At 42.7% G+C, this 16,533-nt stretch overlaps 2 protein-coding genes across 4 annotated transcripts in view; one reads left to right on the forward strand and one right to left on the reverse strand.

Moving 5' to 3' along the window:
- The window catches only part of cep41 (centrosomal protein 41), a 51,919-nt gene extending 44,064 nt beyond the window's left edge, over window positions 1-7,855 (reverse strand). The window contains exons 1-2 of the mRNA XM_072562883.1: window positions 7,689-7,855; window positions 3,081-3,144 (exon numbers count right to left, since the gene is read on the reverse strand). Coding sequence (XP_072418984.1) covers window positions 3,081-3,144; window positions 7,689-7,721 — 97 coding nt within the window. The 5' untranslated portion in view covers window positions 7,722-7,855. The remainder of the gene's footprint in view (window positions 1-3,080; window positions 3,145-7,688) is intronic.
- A 6,743-nt stretch (window positions 7,856-14,598) lies between these two features.
- The window catches only part of mest (mesoderm specific transcript), a 28,273-nt gene continuing 26,338 nt past the window's right edge, over window positions 14,599-16,533 (forward strand). Inside the window, exon 1 of one of the 3 annotated variants that reach the window (XM_072562886.1) lies at window positions 14,599-14,765. The gene's annotated coding sequence lies outside the window, so the exon portion shown is untranslated. The remainder of the gene's footprint in view (window positions 14,766-16,533) is intronic. The other 2 variants (XM_072562887.1, XM_072562888.1) reach the window with 2 other exon arrangements.

Consider the following 16,533-nt stretch of genomic DNA (forward strand, 5'->3'; position numbering starts at 1 on the left):
GAAGTTAACTTGCCTTTACATAGCACTTTTCATATTCCAAAGAACATCATAGCCAACAAAACACGTAAGAGTTGTTACTACTGTCATATAGGCAAATCGGGAGCTAACTTGCTCAAACAGTAATGTTGCAGGATAAATTGTGACCATCCTGGTTTTTGTTTTGGATGAGGTGGCTAACATTGTGAACAATGACTGTCTAAGGATGTTACTTATATAGACTTCTAGTGACATTTGATAAAGTGACTCATAAGAAATAGTTAGCAGAAGTTGAAGTTGATAAAACTGAAGGTAAATTATTGACTTGGATATAAAATTGGTTAAATAACAGGAGAGAGAAAATAAGGGTAATGAGCAACTACTCCAATTGGCAACATGCAACTAGCTGTGTTGGGGCTACAACAACAACAACACACTCACATATAACACACTTAAATGCAAATGAGGAGAAGTTACAATGCAGCAATTAATACCTGGTTGGATCTCACTTGGAGTATTGAAAACGGTTTTAGAAAGCACATCTCAGGAAGAATACGTTGCTTTCGGAGAGATTATAACATAATTATACCAGAACGATGCCTGAACTCAGAGTTAAATAGGAGAGATTATGAAAAGTAGATCTGTATTCCCAGGAGTTTAGAAGGTTGGGGCAGGAACAGTAGCTTAGATGGCAACAAACTATTCTGCGAACTGAAAAACACAGAATGATGGGGCATAATGTAAAATTTAAAACAAGACCAAAGTATGAAGTTAGGAAGTAGTTCTAAACAAGAATTAATTGAAATTTTGAACACTTTCACAAACAGCTGGTTTAATTATTCATTTTAATCAGAGATTGATAAGAAAATGTTATTTGGTTATTTTTTTGTTATCTAAAGGTATTGAGGATATGGAGCAAAGTATATGTAGTTATGAATAATGGTCTAATTGAATGGTAGAACAGGGAGGAGGGGCTAAATGGAGTACTTTGGTTCCTAAATATTATCCAGGACACCAAAAGAATTTATCTAGTCTTTTCCAAACCATGCCATGAGATTCCTTGCATTTATCTCAGCAGACTTATGGCTTTGGTTTAAACACATCACTCAAAAGAAGCCATTTCCTAAAGTGTTGCACTCCATTCATACTGCACTGAGATCTCAGCCTAGATTACACCGTCATCTCCCTGGAATAGAAATTGATCCATAACTTCTTGTCCCAAAAGGACAGAATGCTAGGATTGAGTTAAGGCTGATAAAGATTTTGAGCATTTCTGTTACATTGTTATTACGCATCTGCTGCATTCATGCACCTTAAAGTGGTATTACTAAAAATAATTGTTACACAAAAAACAGGAATAGGGCAATCGAGTCAAACCTAATACCCATTTAGCTAGTAGCTCTATGTCTAAATTCTTTAGCTTTGAACTAGTAGACCTGGAATCAGAAGTGTATAATAACAGTTCTGACAAGTTGAATAAAAAATATGTCCAAATTCTGATTTCCTCCCCTCACTACATAATTTTAATACTGGACTTTCCCAGGTAACTTTCCATCTGGATTTTAAGTTCATCAATTGACTTTGCACATGAAACTTCCAGGAACAATGTGTTCCATATTCTTTCCACTGTTTGTTTGATTTTTGTTTCAGCAATTGCTTTTAATCGGATTAATTTTTATGTATCCTGGAAGTCAAAGTTCTATCAATATCTTTTCCTTATTTTGAACACTGAAATCTGATTATTCTTTAATATTTACAATTTTAAGGAATACAAGCTAAATTCAAAAGTAAATTCACATTATTCCAATCAACCATCGATGAACTCCCTCCTAATCTAGAGCATCAGGACGAAAAGTGGAGTTGTTAAAGCAGAACATAAAAAATACCTCACCAGTAGCCTATACAATTCGAGTCTAAATACAAGGTTGAAATTGAATTTGATGATGCAGCCCAAAACTGGTGATATGTGATCAGCTGCTTGTTGTAAATATCAGCCTAATTGCCTTTCCACTGACTTCAATGGCCTGTCAATTAGATCACACCCATTTTATATCCTGGCCAAAACAGCAAGTTCACATGTTTGTTACTTAATGAAAACCAACATGAATCCTAACTACTCAATGGAAACCAGGTTACCCTCAGCTAGCAGGGCTTTTCCTGAATTATGGAGATTGGGTGTAATTGCTCTCCAACTAAAATTTCAGATCTGGTTTGAGTACAGAAGCCACAGCAATGTTCATACCAAGCTGAACAAAATCAGAGGAGAGGAAAAGCTTGAGATTTTCAGGTTTTTTAATAGCACCAGAAGGAGCAGGAATGTTTAGGAAAGATTAGGCTTCACATGCTAGAGACTGAAATGTTCCTCCACTCAAACTTTCCTGAAACCTCCTTCTAAAATCCATATGTAGCTAGCCCAGAGACAAGAATGCTACCAGTTGGGTCACATTAGCTGTGATTTGCATGATTGCGATTCCCACTTATTATACTCTCAGATTTTCCATGATTAGGCAGTTTATACAGAATATGTTATTCCTTTATAATCAGCAGTGAAGTAAAATCCAGTAACTCTGCATTTTAAATCAGATGGTTCGTGACTTAACATGATATACATTTAGTTCATCTACACATTCCATTAATTGGCCAAGATAGATAAGGAAAACAAACCTTTGGGAAATAAATGCTCCCTCATATCTCACCTTCATCAAAAATGTTATGTCAAGCTGCAGTGGGTCTCAGAAACAATCCGATATGATCAACTCATAAAATTAGCTAGTGTATCAATGCCGTTTGAATATTGCACCACCATCGCTTTTTCCATTCCCTTTTGGTTACAAGCATGGCAATTCCTGGACCAAAAAAATTTAGTTCATCATGCCTCTGTCAGTGCAGAGCTGTCCATTCTAATTTCATTTCTCTGCTTTCTCTATGCCATTTAGTGATTTTCTTAAAAGATCCCTCAATTCTTTTAAATGTTTCATGGACTATTGTTCATAAAATATTGCACATCCTAAAAAGGTTATCTGGATTTTTTTTTCAATGTCCTCAGAATATTTTGATGACTCAACTGGAGTTGACAAATCATGGCAATTATTTAATCCACTTACCAGTATCAATTCGTGCTCGAACATAATGATACTTTGGATTTGGTACAACTCTTTTCTTCAGAAACTATGGAGAAAAAGATGACAAAAATAGTTACTACTGTTTCTATTTATTTTAATATAGTTATGGAGAGGGACAAAACTGGTCTAAATTGGGGTAGCTTGTTGGCAGGCAATGGGAGGTCTGGCAAATGGGAGGCCTTTAAAAAGTGAGGCAGCTAGAATTCAAGGTGTATATGTTCCTCTGAGGGTGAAAGGCAAGGTTGGGAGGAATAGGGAACCCTGGATGACAAGAGATAGAGATTTTGACGAGAAAAGAAAAGGTATGGCTCCGGTACAGGCAGCTGAAATCAAGAGAATCCCTGGGTGTATATAGGGCATACAGGAACTTACTGAAGAAGGAAATCAGGAGGGTTGAAAGGGGGCATGAGATAGCCTTGTCTGAGATGTTTGGGGTGAATCCAAAGAGATTCTTTAAGTATATTAAAGGAAAAAGAATAACTAGAGAGAGAATAGGACCCCTTAAGAATGAAAACGGATACATATGTGTACAACCACAGGAGATGGGCGAGTCCTTAATGAATATTTCTCCTCTGTGTTTACTGTGGAGAAAGACAAGACAACTTGGGGTTATTAGTGGCAATATCTTTGGGGTAGTCCATATCATAATGGAGGAGGTGTTGGATATATTAGAATGTATGAAGGTGGATAAATCTCCTGGTCCTGATCAGATATATCCAAGAATACAAACAAAAGGCTCGAGAAGGAATCGAAGGGTCCCTAGCTGATATTTTTACATCATTGTTGGCCATAGGTGAGGTGCTGGAAGACTGGAGGGTAGCGAATGTTGTGCCCTTATTCAAGAATAGCTGCAAAGAAAAACCTGGGAACTATAGATCAGCAAGCCTTACATCTGTAGTAGGTAAGTTGAGAAGATTCTGTGGGATAAGATACATATTCATTTGGAAAGTCAGGGTTTGGTTATAAATAGTCAGCAAGGCTTTGTTAGATTTTGTTAGAGCTCTTCGATGAAGTGACCAGGAAAGTAGATATAGTCTGTATGGATTTCAGTAAGGCCTTTGAGAAGGTTCCACATGGGAGGCTGCTCTGGAACATTAGAACACATGGAATCCAGGGGGAGCTGACAACCTGGATACACAATTGACTTGATCGTAGGAAGCAGAGGCTAATAATGGAAGGATGCTTGTCGAACTGGAAGTCTGTGACTAATGGAGTTCCTCAGGGATCGATGCTGGGCCCATTGCTGTTTGTTATCTGTATCAATGATTTGGATGGGAATGTACAAGGCATGATTAGTAAGTTTACAGGGGACACTAAAATAGAAGGTATCGTGGACAGTGAGGATGGTTATCAGAAATTTCAGCAGGACCTAGATCAGCTGGGGAAGTGGGCCAAGAAATCGCAAATGGAGTTTAATATAGTTAAGTGTGAAGTCTCGCATTTTGTAAAATCAAATCAAGGTGGGAGTTCATGGTGAATGGTAGGGCCTTAAAGAGTGTAGTGGAACAAAGGGACCTTGGAGTTCAGATGCACGGTTCTCTGAATGTGGAGTCACAGGTAGACAGGGCAGCGAAGGCAGCTTTTGGCACACTAGCCTTCATCAATCAGGGCATTGAGTACAGAAGATGGGAAGTGATGTTGCAGTTGTACAGGTCATTGGTGAGGCCGTACTTGGAGTATTGTGTTTAGTTTTGGTCACTTGCTACAGGAAGGATGTTATTAAATGGGAAAGAGTGCAGAAAAAATTTACAAGGATGTTGCCAGAACTCAATGGTCTGAGTTATAAGGAGAGGTTGGACAAGCTAGGACTTTTTTCTTTAGAGCGTAGGAGATTGAAGGGACATCTTATAGAAGTATATAAGATCACAACAGGCATGGTTGGGTGAATGCACTCAGTCTTTTTTCCAGGGTTGGGGAATCAAGGACTAGAGGGTATCAGTTTAAGGTTAGAGGGGGGATAAAAAAAAAGGGACCCTGAGGGGCAACTCTTTTTTTATTACACAGAGTGTGGTACACATATGGAATGAGCTGCTAGCAGATGTAGTTGAGGTGCGCACATTAACAACTTTTAAAATACATTTGGACAAAAACATGGAGAGGAAAGGTTTGGAAGGATATGGGCCAAGTGCAGGGAAATGAAACAAACAGCCCTACCACAAATCCAACCCAAACTCTGGATCAGATACATAGACGACACTGTTATCATTAAGAGAACAGAAATCGAGAACACAAACTGGATCATTAACACCATACTCACAGGGATCAGATTTACAAAAGAGGAGGAAACCAACAATCAACTCCCATTCTTGGATGTGATGATACAAAGAACACAGAATGGTGAATGCACCACAAAAGTGAACAGGAAAGCCACACATACTGACCAGGTTCTGAATTATAACAGCAACCACCCAAACACACACAAGTGAAGCTGCCTTAGGACCCCGTTCAAAAGTGCTACAACACATTGCAGCACTCCCAACCTACAAAGGGAAGAACACCGCTACAGAGTCTTTTCCAAAAATGGATATCCTCACAACTTCATCTGCAGATGCCTAATAGACAAACAACGTGATGAGGACATGCTAAGACCAAACTCACTTGCCATGCTACCTTACATAAAAAAACATCTTGGAACTGACAGCCAGACTACTGGGATTCACAACAGCCCATAAACTGACAGCCATGCTCAGATAACAACTCACTGGGTCAAAAGAACCGATAGCCATCATGTGCATAATGTAATTTACAAGATTCCATGCAAAGATTGCACAAAATACTATATAGGGCAAACAGGCAGCCAAATAATAGCCACGAACACCATTTAGCCACTAAATGCCATGACCAGCTGTCCCTAGTAGCCACACACACAGATGACAAGGACCACAAATTCGACTGGGACAACACAATGATCATAGGACAAGCTAAACTGAGAACAGTCAGAGAATTCCTGAAAGCACGGCACTTATCCATTGTCTCTATTAACAAGTACATTGACCTGGACCCAAGAAACTGGCCACTACAATGAACAATTGGAACTGGCAAACGGAAGCACCAGAAATGGTACCAAATAAATTCCAGAAGACACAGTACAGCAGCGCTTCACAGGAGGCTCCAAAGCACTGAAGAAGTCACCTAGACTGGGGACGAAACGTCTACAAATCAACTTCCCAGTTAGGTGAGCATAGCCACAACCACGACAGGGATATGGGGTTAGCATTATGGACATTTTGATCAGCATGGGCTAGTTTGGGCCAAAGAGCCTGTCTCCATGCTGTAGGACTCTATGACACTAAAACTACAAAAAGAGCAAGATATTTGAATTTTGAGCTCCAACAAGAAACAAAGAATGAGCTGCACTTCGACATATGAATGCGCAGACTGAGGGATTCAGAGAAAAGAATGAAGGACCTTGAGAGAGAGAGACAGACAGAGAGACAGAGAGAGAGAGACAGACAGACACAGAGAGAGACAGACACAGAGAGAGACAGAGAGAGACAGAGATGGTATAAAATTACAAGAGGCAATAGATAGAGACAGGAAGACAATTTTCACCTTGATGAAGGGGGATCAGGGACCATAGCTTTTCACCTTGATCAGGGACCATAGATTTAAAAGTAAGGAAAGATTAGAGGAGATCATATAATCTCTATAGTGTGGAAGTGGCCATTTGGCCCATTGAGTCCACACCAACCCTCCAAACAGCATCTCACCCAGAACCACCCCATCCCTGTAACCCTGCATTTCCCATGGCCAATCTATTCAACCTGCACATTCTTGAACATTATGGACAATTTAGCATTGCCCAACCACCTGACCTGGACAATTTGGACTGTGGGAAGATGTGATGCTGGAAAAACACAGCAGGCCAGGCAGCATCCGAGGAGCAGGAGAATTGACATTTCAGGCAGAAGCCCTTCCTGAAGAAGGGCTTATGCCCAAAACATCGATTCTCCTGCTCCTCGGATGATGCCTAGCCTGCTGTGTTTTTCCAGCACCACATTTTTCAACTCTGGTCTCCAGCATCTGCAGTCCTCACTTTCTCCTGTGGGAAGAAACCAGAGCACCCAAAGAAAACCCACTCACACACTGGGATAACATGCAAACTCCATACAGACAGTCGCCTGAGAAGGAATCATTTTTTTTCCCATCCAGAGGGTGGTGGAATCTGGAACTCACAGACTGTAAAACTGGTCGAGGCCGAAACCCTTATAACATTGACGAATAATTTGGATGTACACTAGCACAAGGCCAAGCGCTGTAAAACTTAGTAGTTGGTTGGCTCTTTTTGATCAGCACAGACTCAATTGGCTAAAGGGCCTTTAGTTTTTTTTGCAGCAAACCTGACTTTCACGACTATGGCCACAACGTGCAAGAGGGAATGTTCAGGGCAGGTCATTACAGGAATGGCCGAGGACACATGAGAATGGCGAGGGTACGAAGGGACAGGCTCATCAAGACGAGGGGCTCGGGTGTAGGGAGACAAGGATCAGCCAAACTGTGAGGCCTACACAGTCGAATAGCCGTATGCCCTCCTTTCCTTCTCATCCATCTCATCCCCTCCCCTGACAGAGTTCAAGCCTTTCCGCACACCTCAGGATTCCCAATCGAACTCTTCACTGACATCGCTTAACCCTCGACCTCCGGCTTCTTCGACGGACCGAACAACCAAACAATAAATATATTAATTAAATAAATTCATTTAAAGCCCTGACGAACCCAGCGGCGATAACCGCCACTGACATTTAAACATCGCTCTGATTGGCTGCTGCGTTTAAAAAGGACCAATGAGAAGATAGTTTATTCCAAGGTGCCGTTACTAGGGAGGGAGGTGGTTGCTGGGGCAACGCGCGGGATGCTGCTGGATCCCAGGGGGAAGGGAGACCCTGACTCAACAAACTAGCGGAGAAATGATGTTTTCAAGAAAGGTGGTCGCCTATACTTTTATATCATCCAAAGCTATTTTCTTTTTAAAAAATGTATATTATGAGGGAAAAATAAGTTGCTGCATGGCTTCCCCCACAGAAATAAAGTCGGGACTTGCAAGTTATGACTCCATGAAAGCCTCAAAAGAGCTTTTCCGCCAATTCCGGACAAAGATTTATGATAATCAGCAAAAAAAAACCCAAAGGAGGCTCATGAGTTTTCTGCCACAGCTTGTTATATTTTGAAATGCAAAGTCTGGAAAAGGAGATGGAAACAGATTTAATAACTTTCAATAAAAGGGACCTGGACAAACAAATGTGAAAATACAGGGTTAATTGTAAAAAGTAGGGGAATGCAATAATTGGATGGTTCTTCCAAGAGCTGCAAAGGCTTAACGGGTGGAATTTTCGTTTTCTCTGCTGTATCAGTCAATGAATCTACAGTACCTAATGGGATTTAACATTACTTGCTAGTTCTGGACCCTTCCACATGCGTGATTGGTTTACTTAGTTTTATCGACTGAGGTAACTTTTTTAACTCTGAACTTTGAAAGCTTAATGTTATGACTTGTTCGCAATTGTCGAATTAAAATGTTGTAACTTCATGTATCCTTTTTGCTGTGCTCCATGTAATAGGTGGACTGACAATTCCTGGGCACTGCAGTGCAGCAATAAAATGTGAAACTCTGGATGTACATTCTCATAACAATTATTTATTTATGAACAATATAGCAATGATTTCATACAATTCCAACAGTGCAGATAGAGGCCATTAAGCCCATTGATTCTGCACTGAATCTCTGAAGAGAATCCCACCCTACCCCCATATTTACCATGGGGGTAGGTTATTTACCAGCCTTCACATCCCTGGACTCTACAGGGCAATTGAGCATAGCCAGTTGACCTAACTTGCACACCTTTGGACTGTGGGAGGAAACCAGAGTACCCAAAATAAAGAAACAGGGAAAACGTGCAAACTCCACACAGGCAGTCACCTAAGGCTGGAATCAGACCATGGTCTCTAGCGCTGTGAGGTATCAGTGCTAAACACTGTGCCACCTTAATTTCAATTTTTAACATGTTGGATTTTCAACACTTTTATCTGCAACAAATATATATTTATCTCATTGTATCTAACAGATTGAGCTTCCATGAAACATTGCCTTGATTTATTTTCTACTATGTGTTGTTCTCAAGCTTTTTATACCTTGCCACTTTGCATCCCTGAGCCACCCTGGAGCTCACTGCTATTGAGAGCAATCTCATTCACCCCAACTGCCCAGCTGATGGAGTCAACAGGACACTATTCATGTTTCTATATGCTGGATTTGTCCATAGTTATGTATAGTGATGCTAGCGGCTTGAATTTTCTATCTGTTGCATTGCTGACCAGGTGTTTCTCTTCCTCTTGTCATCAGCTATTTGAGGATTGGCAAATTAATGCTTAAACTGTTTGGCCATGTTTTGCATATGAACATAGCTGGTATGGTTAGTAAGTTTGCAGATGACACCAAAATTGGAGTGTAGTGGAACCGAAGAAGGTTACCTGAGAGTACAATGGGATCTTGACCAGATGGACCAAAGGGATGAGGACTGGCAGATGGAGTTTAATTTAGATAAATGTGATTTGTTGCATTTTGGAAAGGCAAGTCATTATACAATTAATGGTAAGGTCCTTGGGTGTGTTGCTGAGTGGGAAGAGACCTTAGAGTACAGTACCTTCATAGTTCCTTGAAAGTGGAGTCTCAGGTAGATAGGATAGTGAAGAAGATGTTTGGTATGCGTTCCCTTACTGTTCAGTACATTGGGTATAGGAGTTAGGAGGTCATGTTGCAACTGTACAAGACATTGGTTAGGCCACTTTTGGAATACTGTGTGCAATTCTGGTCTCCCTGCTGTAGGAAGGATGTTGTGAAACTTGAAAGAGTTTCAGAAAAGATTTACAAGGATGTTGCCAGGATTGGAGGGTTTGAACTATAGGGAGATGCTGAATAGGCTAGGGCTATTTTCCCTGGAGCATCGAAGGCTGAGGGGTGACCTTCCAGAGGTTTGTAGAATCATGAGGTGCATGGATAGGGTAAATAGACAAGGTCTTTTCTGTAGAGTGGAGAGTCCAAAACTAGAGGGCATAGGTTTAATGTCAGAGGGGAAAGATTTAAAAGAGACCTAAGGGACAATTATTTCACACAGTGGGTGGTGCATGAATTGAATGAGTTGCCAGAGGAAGTAGTGGAGGCTGGTGCAATTATGACATTTAAGAGACAACTGGATGGGTATATGAATAGGAAGGGTTCTGTGGGATGTGGGCCAAATGCTGGAAAATGGGACTATATTTTTTTATTTCAAAAATATACTTTATTCATAAAATAATTTGATTGTCTGTACAGTTGGACATGCCATACATATGTAAACATTCCATTTCTTTGCATACTGAAACAGAGTAATCATTCCTATTTACAGGTCTGTACGATTACATTTTTAGCTGGGGGTCAGCAGAGCCCAAATGACTGCGCGGGCCCCCTGTTCTTCTTTAGGCAGGCAGATGTTACACGGTGGTCTTTCCCCACCACGCCTTGGCGGCAGCTGCCCCAAGCTTCAGCGTGTCCCTCAACCCGTAGTCCTGGACCTTGGAATGTGCCAGTCTGCAACACTCAGTCGGGGTCAACTTCTTCGCTGGAAGATCAACAGGTTTTGAACCGCCCAGGGAGCATCCTTCACCGAGTTGATGATCCTCCAGGCATAGTTGATGTTCGTCTCGGTGTGCATCCCGGGGAACAGGCCGTAGAGCACAGAGTCCCGCGTCACGGCGCTGCTTGGGACGAACCTCGACAAACACGGGGCGGCACGGTGGCACAGTGGTTAGCACTGCTGCCTCACAGCGCCAGAGACCCGGGTTCAATTCCCGCCTCAGGCGACTGACTGTGTGGAGTTTGCACATTCTCCCCGTGTCTGCGTGGGTTTCCTCCGGGTGCTCCGGTTTCCTCCCACAGTCCAAAGATGTGCAGGGCAGGTGAATTGGCCATGTTAATTGTCCGTAGTGTTAGGTAAGGGGTAGATGTAGGGGTATGGGTGGGTTGTGCTTCGGCGGGGCGGTGTGGACTTGTTGGGCCGAAGGGCCTGTTTCCACACTGAAAGTAATCTAATCTAATCTAAACACCACTGCATTTCTCTCCAGACTTCTTCTGCGTAGGCACATTCCAGAAGGAGGTGTGTGACAGTCTCCTCCCCCCTGCAGCCACTTTGAGGGCAGCGTGCGATGCGGCTGAGAGTCTGGGCGTGCATAAAGGATCTCTCAGGCAGAGCCCTTCTCACCACCAGCCAAGCCATGTCTTGGTGCTTGTTGGAAAGTTCTGGCGATGAGGCATTCTGCCAAATGGCTTTGACAGTCTGCTCAGGGAACCACTCGATAGGATCCGCCCTCTCCTTTTCCCGAAGGGTCTCAAGGACACTACGTGCTGACCACTTCCTGATGGATTGTGGTCAAAGGTGTTTTTCTTCATAAACTTCTCCATGAAGGACAGGTGATGCGGAACAGTCCAACTACTCGGAGCATAGTAGTATGTAGTGACACTTGGTGTTTGCGTACCGGGGATCCACGCACAGCTTGATGCAGCCACACACAAAGGTAGCCATCAGGGTGAGGTTGGCATTGGGTGTATTCTTTCCCTCGTTGCCCAGATCTTTATACATCGAGTCCCTTCGGACCCGGTCCATCTTTGACCTCCATATAAACTGGAAGATGGCCCAGGTGACTGCAGCGGCACAGGTTCTGGGAATAGGCCAGACCTGTGCCACATATAATAAAGCAATGACAGTGCCTCACACCTGATGACCAGGTTTTTTCCCGCAATGGAGAGTGACCATCTGCCCAGTTTCTGCCTCACTTTGCTGATACGCTCCTCCCAAGACTTGGCGCACGCCCCAGCCCCCCCGAACCAAATACCCAGCACCTTCAGGTGGTTGGTCCTGACGGTGAAGGGGATCGAGGATTGGTCAGCCCAGTTCCCGAAGAGTATGGCCTCGCTCTTGCCTCGGTTTACCTTGGCCCCCGAGGCCCGTTCGAACTGGTCACATATGCACAGGAGTCTGCGCATGGACAGTGGATCAGAGCAGAAAACAGCGACGTCATCCATGTATAGGGAGGCCTTAACCTGCAGGCCCCCGCTGCCAGGAATAGTCACCCCTCTCAGGCTCGCATCCTTCCTGATGGACTCGGCAAATGGCTCTATGCCGCACACAAACAAAGCAGGAGAGAGAGGGCAGTCCTGCCTGACTCCAGATCTGACTGGGAAGCTATCTGATTCCCACCCATTGATTGAGACTGCACTGACAATGTTGGTGTAGAGCAGTCTGATCCAATTGCAGATTCCCTCCCCAAGCCCATTTTGGAGAGAACATCTCTCATATACCTGTGTGATATCCTGTCAAAAGCTTTCTCCTGGTCCAGGCTGATCAAGTAGGTGTCCAACCCTCTGTCCTGCATGTAGGCGATCGTATCCCTGAGGAGTGCGAGACTCTCTGCAATCTTCCTGGCCGGTACAGCACAGGTTTGGTCAGGGTGAATCACCGACCCCAGAGCAGACCTGACCCGGTTGGCGATTACCTTTGACAGAATTTTGTAATCCGCATTCAACAGTGAGAATGGTCTCCAATTTTTGAGTTCCTCCCTCTCCCCCTTCCACTTGTAGCTGAGGGTGATGATGCCTTTCCTCATGGATTCACTATTGGTACCTGCCCGAAGCATACTAACATACATCTCCAGCAGGTCCTGGCCAATCAAGTCCCACAGAGCGGAATAGAGCTCGACCGGTAAGCCATCACTTCCGAGAGTTTTATTCTTTTCGAAGGACTTGAGGGCCTTGGTCAGCTCGTCCAGAGATAGAGGCTGGTCCAACCTCTCATGTGTTCTGTTGTCTAAGACCTCCGTGATAGAGGACAGGAACGACTGGGAGGCCGCGCTGTCAGTCGGCTTCGCGTCATACAGACTGGCATAGAAGGATTTACTGATTCTCATGACGTCAGCCTGAAATGACGGACTAGATTAATTTAGTCAGCATGGATGAGTTGGATTGAAGGGTCTGTTTCTGTGCTGTACATCTCTATGACTTTGTGCTATGAACACACCTTCCCTTTGGTCATCCTGTCCAGAAATGAGAGTTGAACTAGGCTGTTCTAACTCATTAATAGGGATGTTACCACTACAAGACCTCCCAAGAAATTGCAGTCGCAAATTTCTTAGTCCTCTGATTTGCAGGTTTCTGATCCCAGCTGATCACAAACTCGTCAGAAGCTTGGCAACTCAGTGATACATAACTACAGTTATCATTGGCCACTGATGTCCTGGAGAAGTGTCCACCAAATTATTCATATCTTGGGACCTGCTACGTATGAGCACCGTAGCTAGTGGCTTCTAGTGGACAATTCCTATGGAGCACATTAATATTTAAAAGCAAAGTACTGTGCATGCTTGATACCTGAAATTTAAAAAATGCTGGAGAAACTCACTATATCTGGCAGCGTCTCTGTAGAGAGAAACACAGTTAGCATTTCAGATCGAATGTCATAGATTTATAGAGTCATACAACATGGAAACAGACCCTTTGTTCCAACTCATCCATGTCGACAAGGTTTCCCAAACGAAACTAGTCCCATTTTTCTGCGTTTGGTCCATATCCCTCTAAATCTTTTCTATTCATGTACCTGTCCAAATGTATTTATGTGTTCTAATTGTGCCCATCTCTACCACTTCCTCTGGCAGTTCATTCCATTTACACAACACCCTCAGGTCCCTTTCAATCTTTCCCCTCTAATCATATGCCCTCTAGTTTTGGACTCCCCGTACATAGGGAAAAGACCTTGGATATTCACCTTATCTATGCCTCTCATGGTTTTATAAACCTCTATGAATTCACCCCTTAACCTCCTACACTTCAGGGAAAAAAGTTCCAGCCTATCAAGCTTCTTCATATAACTCAAACCCTCTAGCCCTGTAACATCCCTATAAATCTTTTCTGCACCGTTGCAATTTAATAACATCCTTTGAAATAAAAATTAACACTTTTCCAACTCCCTTCAATTCCAAAGAAGTCATATTGGAAGCGAAACACTGACCCCATTTCTCTCTCCACAAATGATGCCAGACTTGCTGAGTTTCTTCAACAATTTCAGTTTTGTTGCATTCATATTTGCATTTTGTTATGGTTGTGCTTCTTTGAAAGAAAATGAGGATACATTTTTGGTGAGATCTTGATTTGATGAATTTGGGCCAAAGCAACACTTTCTCATGAATCTTTTAACAATAGAATCTGTCACTGCAGCAAGTGGCTGGTCCAACTCGGTAAAGTAAAAAACGCTGCTCGTTGGATGCTGCCTGAACTGCTGTGCTCTTCCAGCACCACTAATCCAGTATTTGGTTTTCAGCATCTGCAGTCATTGTTTTTACTTTAAAAACAATGACTGCAGATGCTGAAAACCAAATACTGGATTAGTGGTGCGTCGATTTCGCTGCTTGTTGGATGCTGCCTGAACTGCTGTGCTCTTCCAGCACCACTAATCCAACTCGGTAAAGTGTTGGTCATCTAGCGCTGCAGATTACCCTCCTGACCAGTAGTGGGAGACATACTATCCTCCGAAGGTCATAAACCATTGTAAAAGGGGCGGAGCGAGTTTAACGGAACTGACCCGGAAATAATTGCATCCTCAGGTGCGGCGCGCTGTGGGATTATGAGACTTTACCTGTGTGTAGGTAAGTGGTAATTGAAGCTTACTCATTTGTTTCTCGCGCTCAATGCTACATTTTCCCACCTTAAGTACAAATGATCCCGTTTAGCATTTTTGGTCTTGAAAGGTGACAGTTAAATCCCTTCAGATTTTATTTTAGAATAAACAAAGTACTTTGATTAGATAAGATGCTGCCCAAACTTGTTTGAAAAAGTTTGTGCAAATTTACAGGAACAGACTCTGTAAAACAATGACTGCAGATGCTGGAAACCAGATTCTGGATTAGTGGTTCTGGAAAAGCACAGCAGTTCAGGCAGCATCCGAAGAGCAGTAAAATCGACGTTTCGGGCAAAAACCCTTCATCAGGACTGTTGTCAGTCTTTTTTCCATGAAGATGGGGCAACTTCAGATTATGATAGTCCTCGGTCTTATTAAATCATGCTAAATACAGAGTTTTTTTCAGTATTCCAGAACTTGATGTGTTAGTGAGATCAGAGTTATTTTTGAAGAAAAAAAATAACTATGCCAATTTGATGTAAATAATGTGTTTTTATTACCTTTCCTGTTTGTGGCTGTTAATTCTGGTTGGACATAAAGTTATACAGCATGAAGCAGACCCTTTGGTCCAACTCATCCATGTTGACCAAGTTTCTCAAACTAAATTTGTTACACTTGCCTGTATTTCGCCCATATCTGTCTAAACCTTTCTTATTTGTGCACCTGTCCAAATGATATTCCTGGAGTTTTGTCATATGATGTTGCCTGAATTAGTCTGCCCAAACAGCCTCCTTCCAATTTGCAATATTTTTCATAATAAATAAGAGTAGAAAAAAATGCAAAAAACACAGATTTTAATGTCTCTATGATATTTCTTCACAGTTCCTTGCAGCAATGCTTGGTAAATTAATATTTAATTCCTGGGGACTCCAGAACAATCCTAGAGGGTGGCATTCCTTCTCTCTGCCTCCCCCATGCTAAAGATGTGTACATTGGAACAGAAATCCATAGTATGGCTTGTCAAATTTTGTTGAATATCACTACTGTGAACTGCCTTGGGACATTCTGCATTAATGGCACTGCATAAAGAACAAAGAAAATTTACAGCCCCGGAGCGGGTGCTTTGGCCCTCCAAGCCTGAGCCAATCCAAATGTACTGATTAAACCTGTGAGTCAATTCCTAAGCATCTGTATCCCTTTGCTCCCCAACTACTCATGTATCTGTTCAGACGCATCATAAATGAATCTACCGTGCCTGCTTCTATCACCTCTGCTGGCAACACATTCCAAATATCCACCACCCTCTGTGTGAAGTACTTGCCGCATGTATCCCCCTTAAACTTTCCACCTCTCACCTTGAAAGCAAGACCTCTCGTTATTGAATCCTTTACCCTGGGAAAAAGCTTGTCTCTATCCACCCTGTCTATACCCTTCATGGTTTTGTAGACCTCAATCAGGTCTCCCCTCAATCATCTTTTTCCTAATGAAAATAAACCTAACCTATTCAACTTCTCTTCATAGATAGCACCTTCCATACCAGGCAACATCCTCATAAGCCTTATCTGCACCCTCTCCAAAGCGTCCACATCCTTTTGGTAATATGACAACCAGAACTATACACCGTATTCTAAATGCGGCCGAACCAATGTCTTGTACAATTTTAACATGACTTGCCAGCTCTTCTCCTCAATACCCCATCCAGTAAAGGCAAGCATACTATATGCCTTCTTAACCACTCTATCCACCTGTGCAGCAACCTTCAGGGTACAATGGACCTGCACTCCCAGATTTCTCCG

Source organism: Chiloscyllium punctatum, chromosome 44 (assembly GCF_047496795.1).
Source record: "Chiloscyllium punctatum isolate Juve2018m chromosome 44, sChiPun1.3, whole genome shotgun sequence".
In the NCBI taxonomy this organism is placed as follows: Eukaryota; Metazoa; Chordata; class Chondrichthyes; order Orectolobiformes; family Hemiscylliidae; genus Chiloscyllium; species Chiloscyllium punctatum.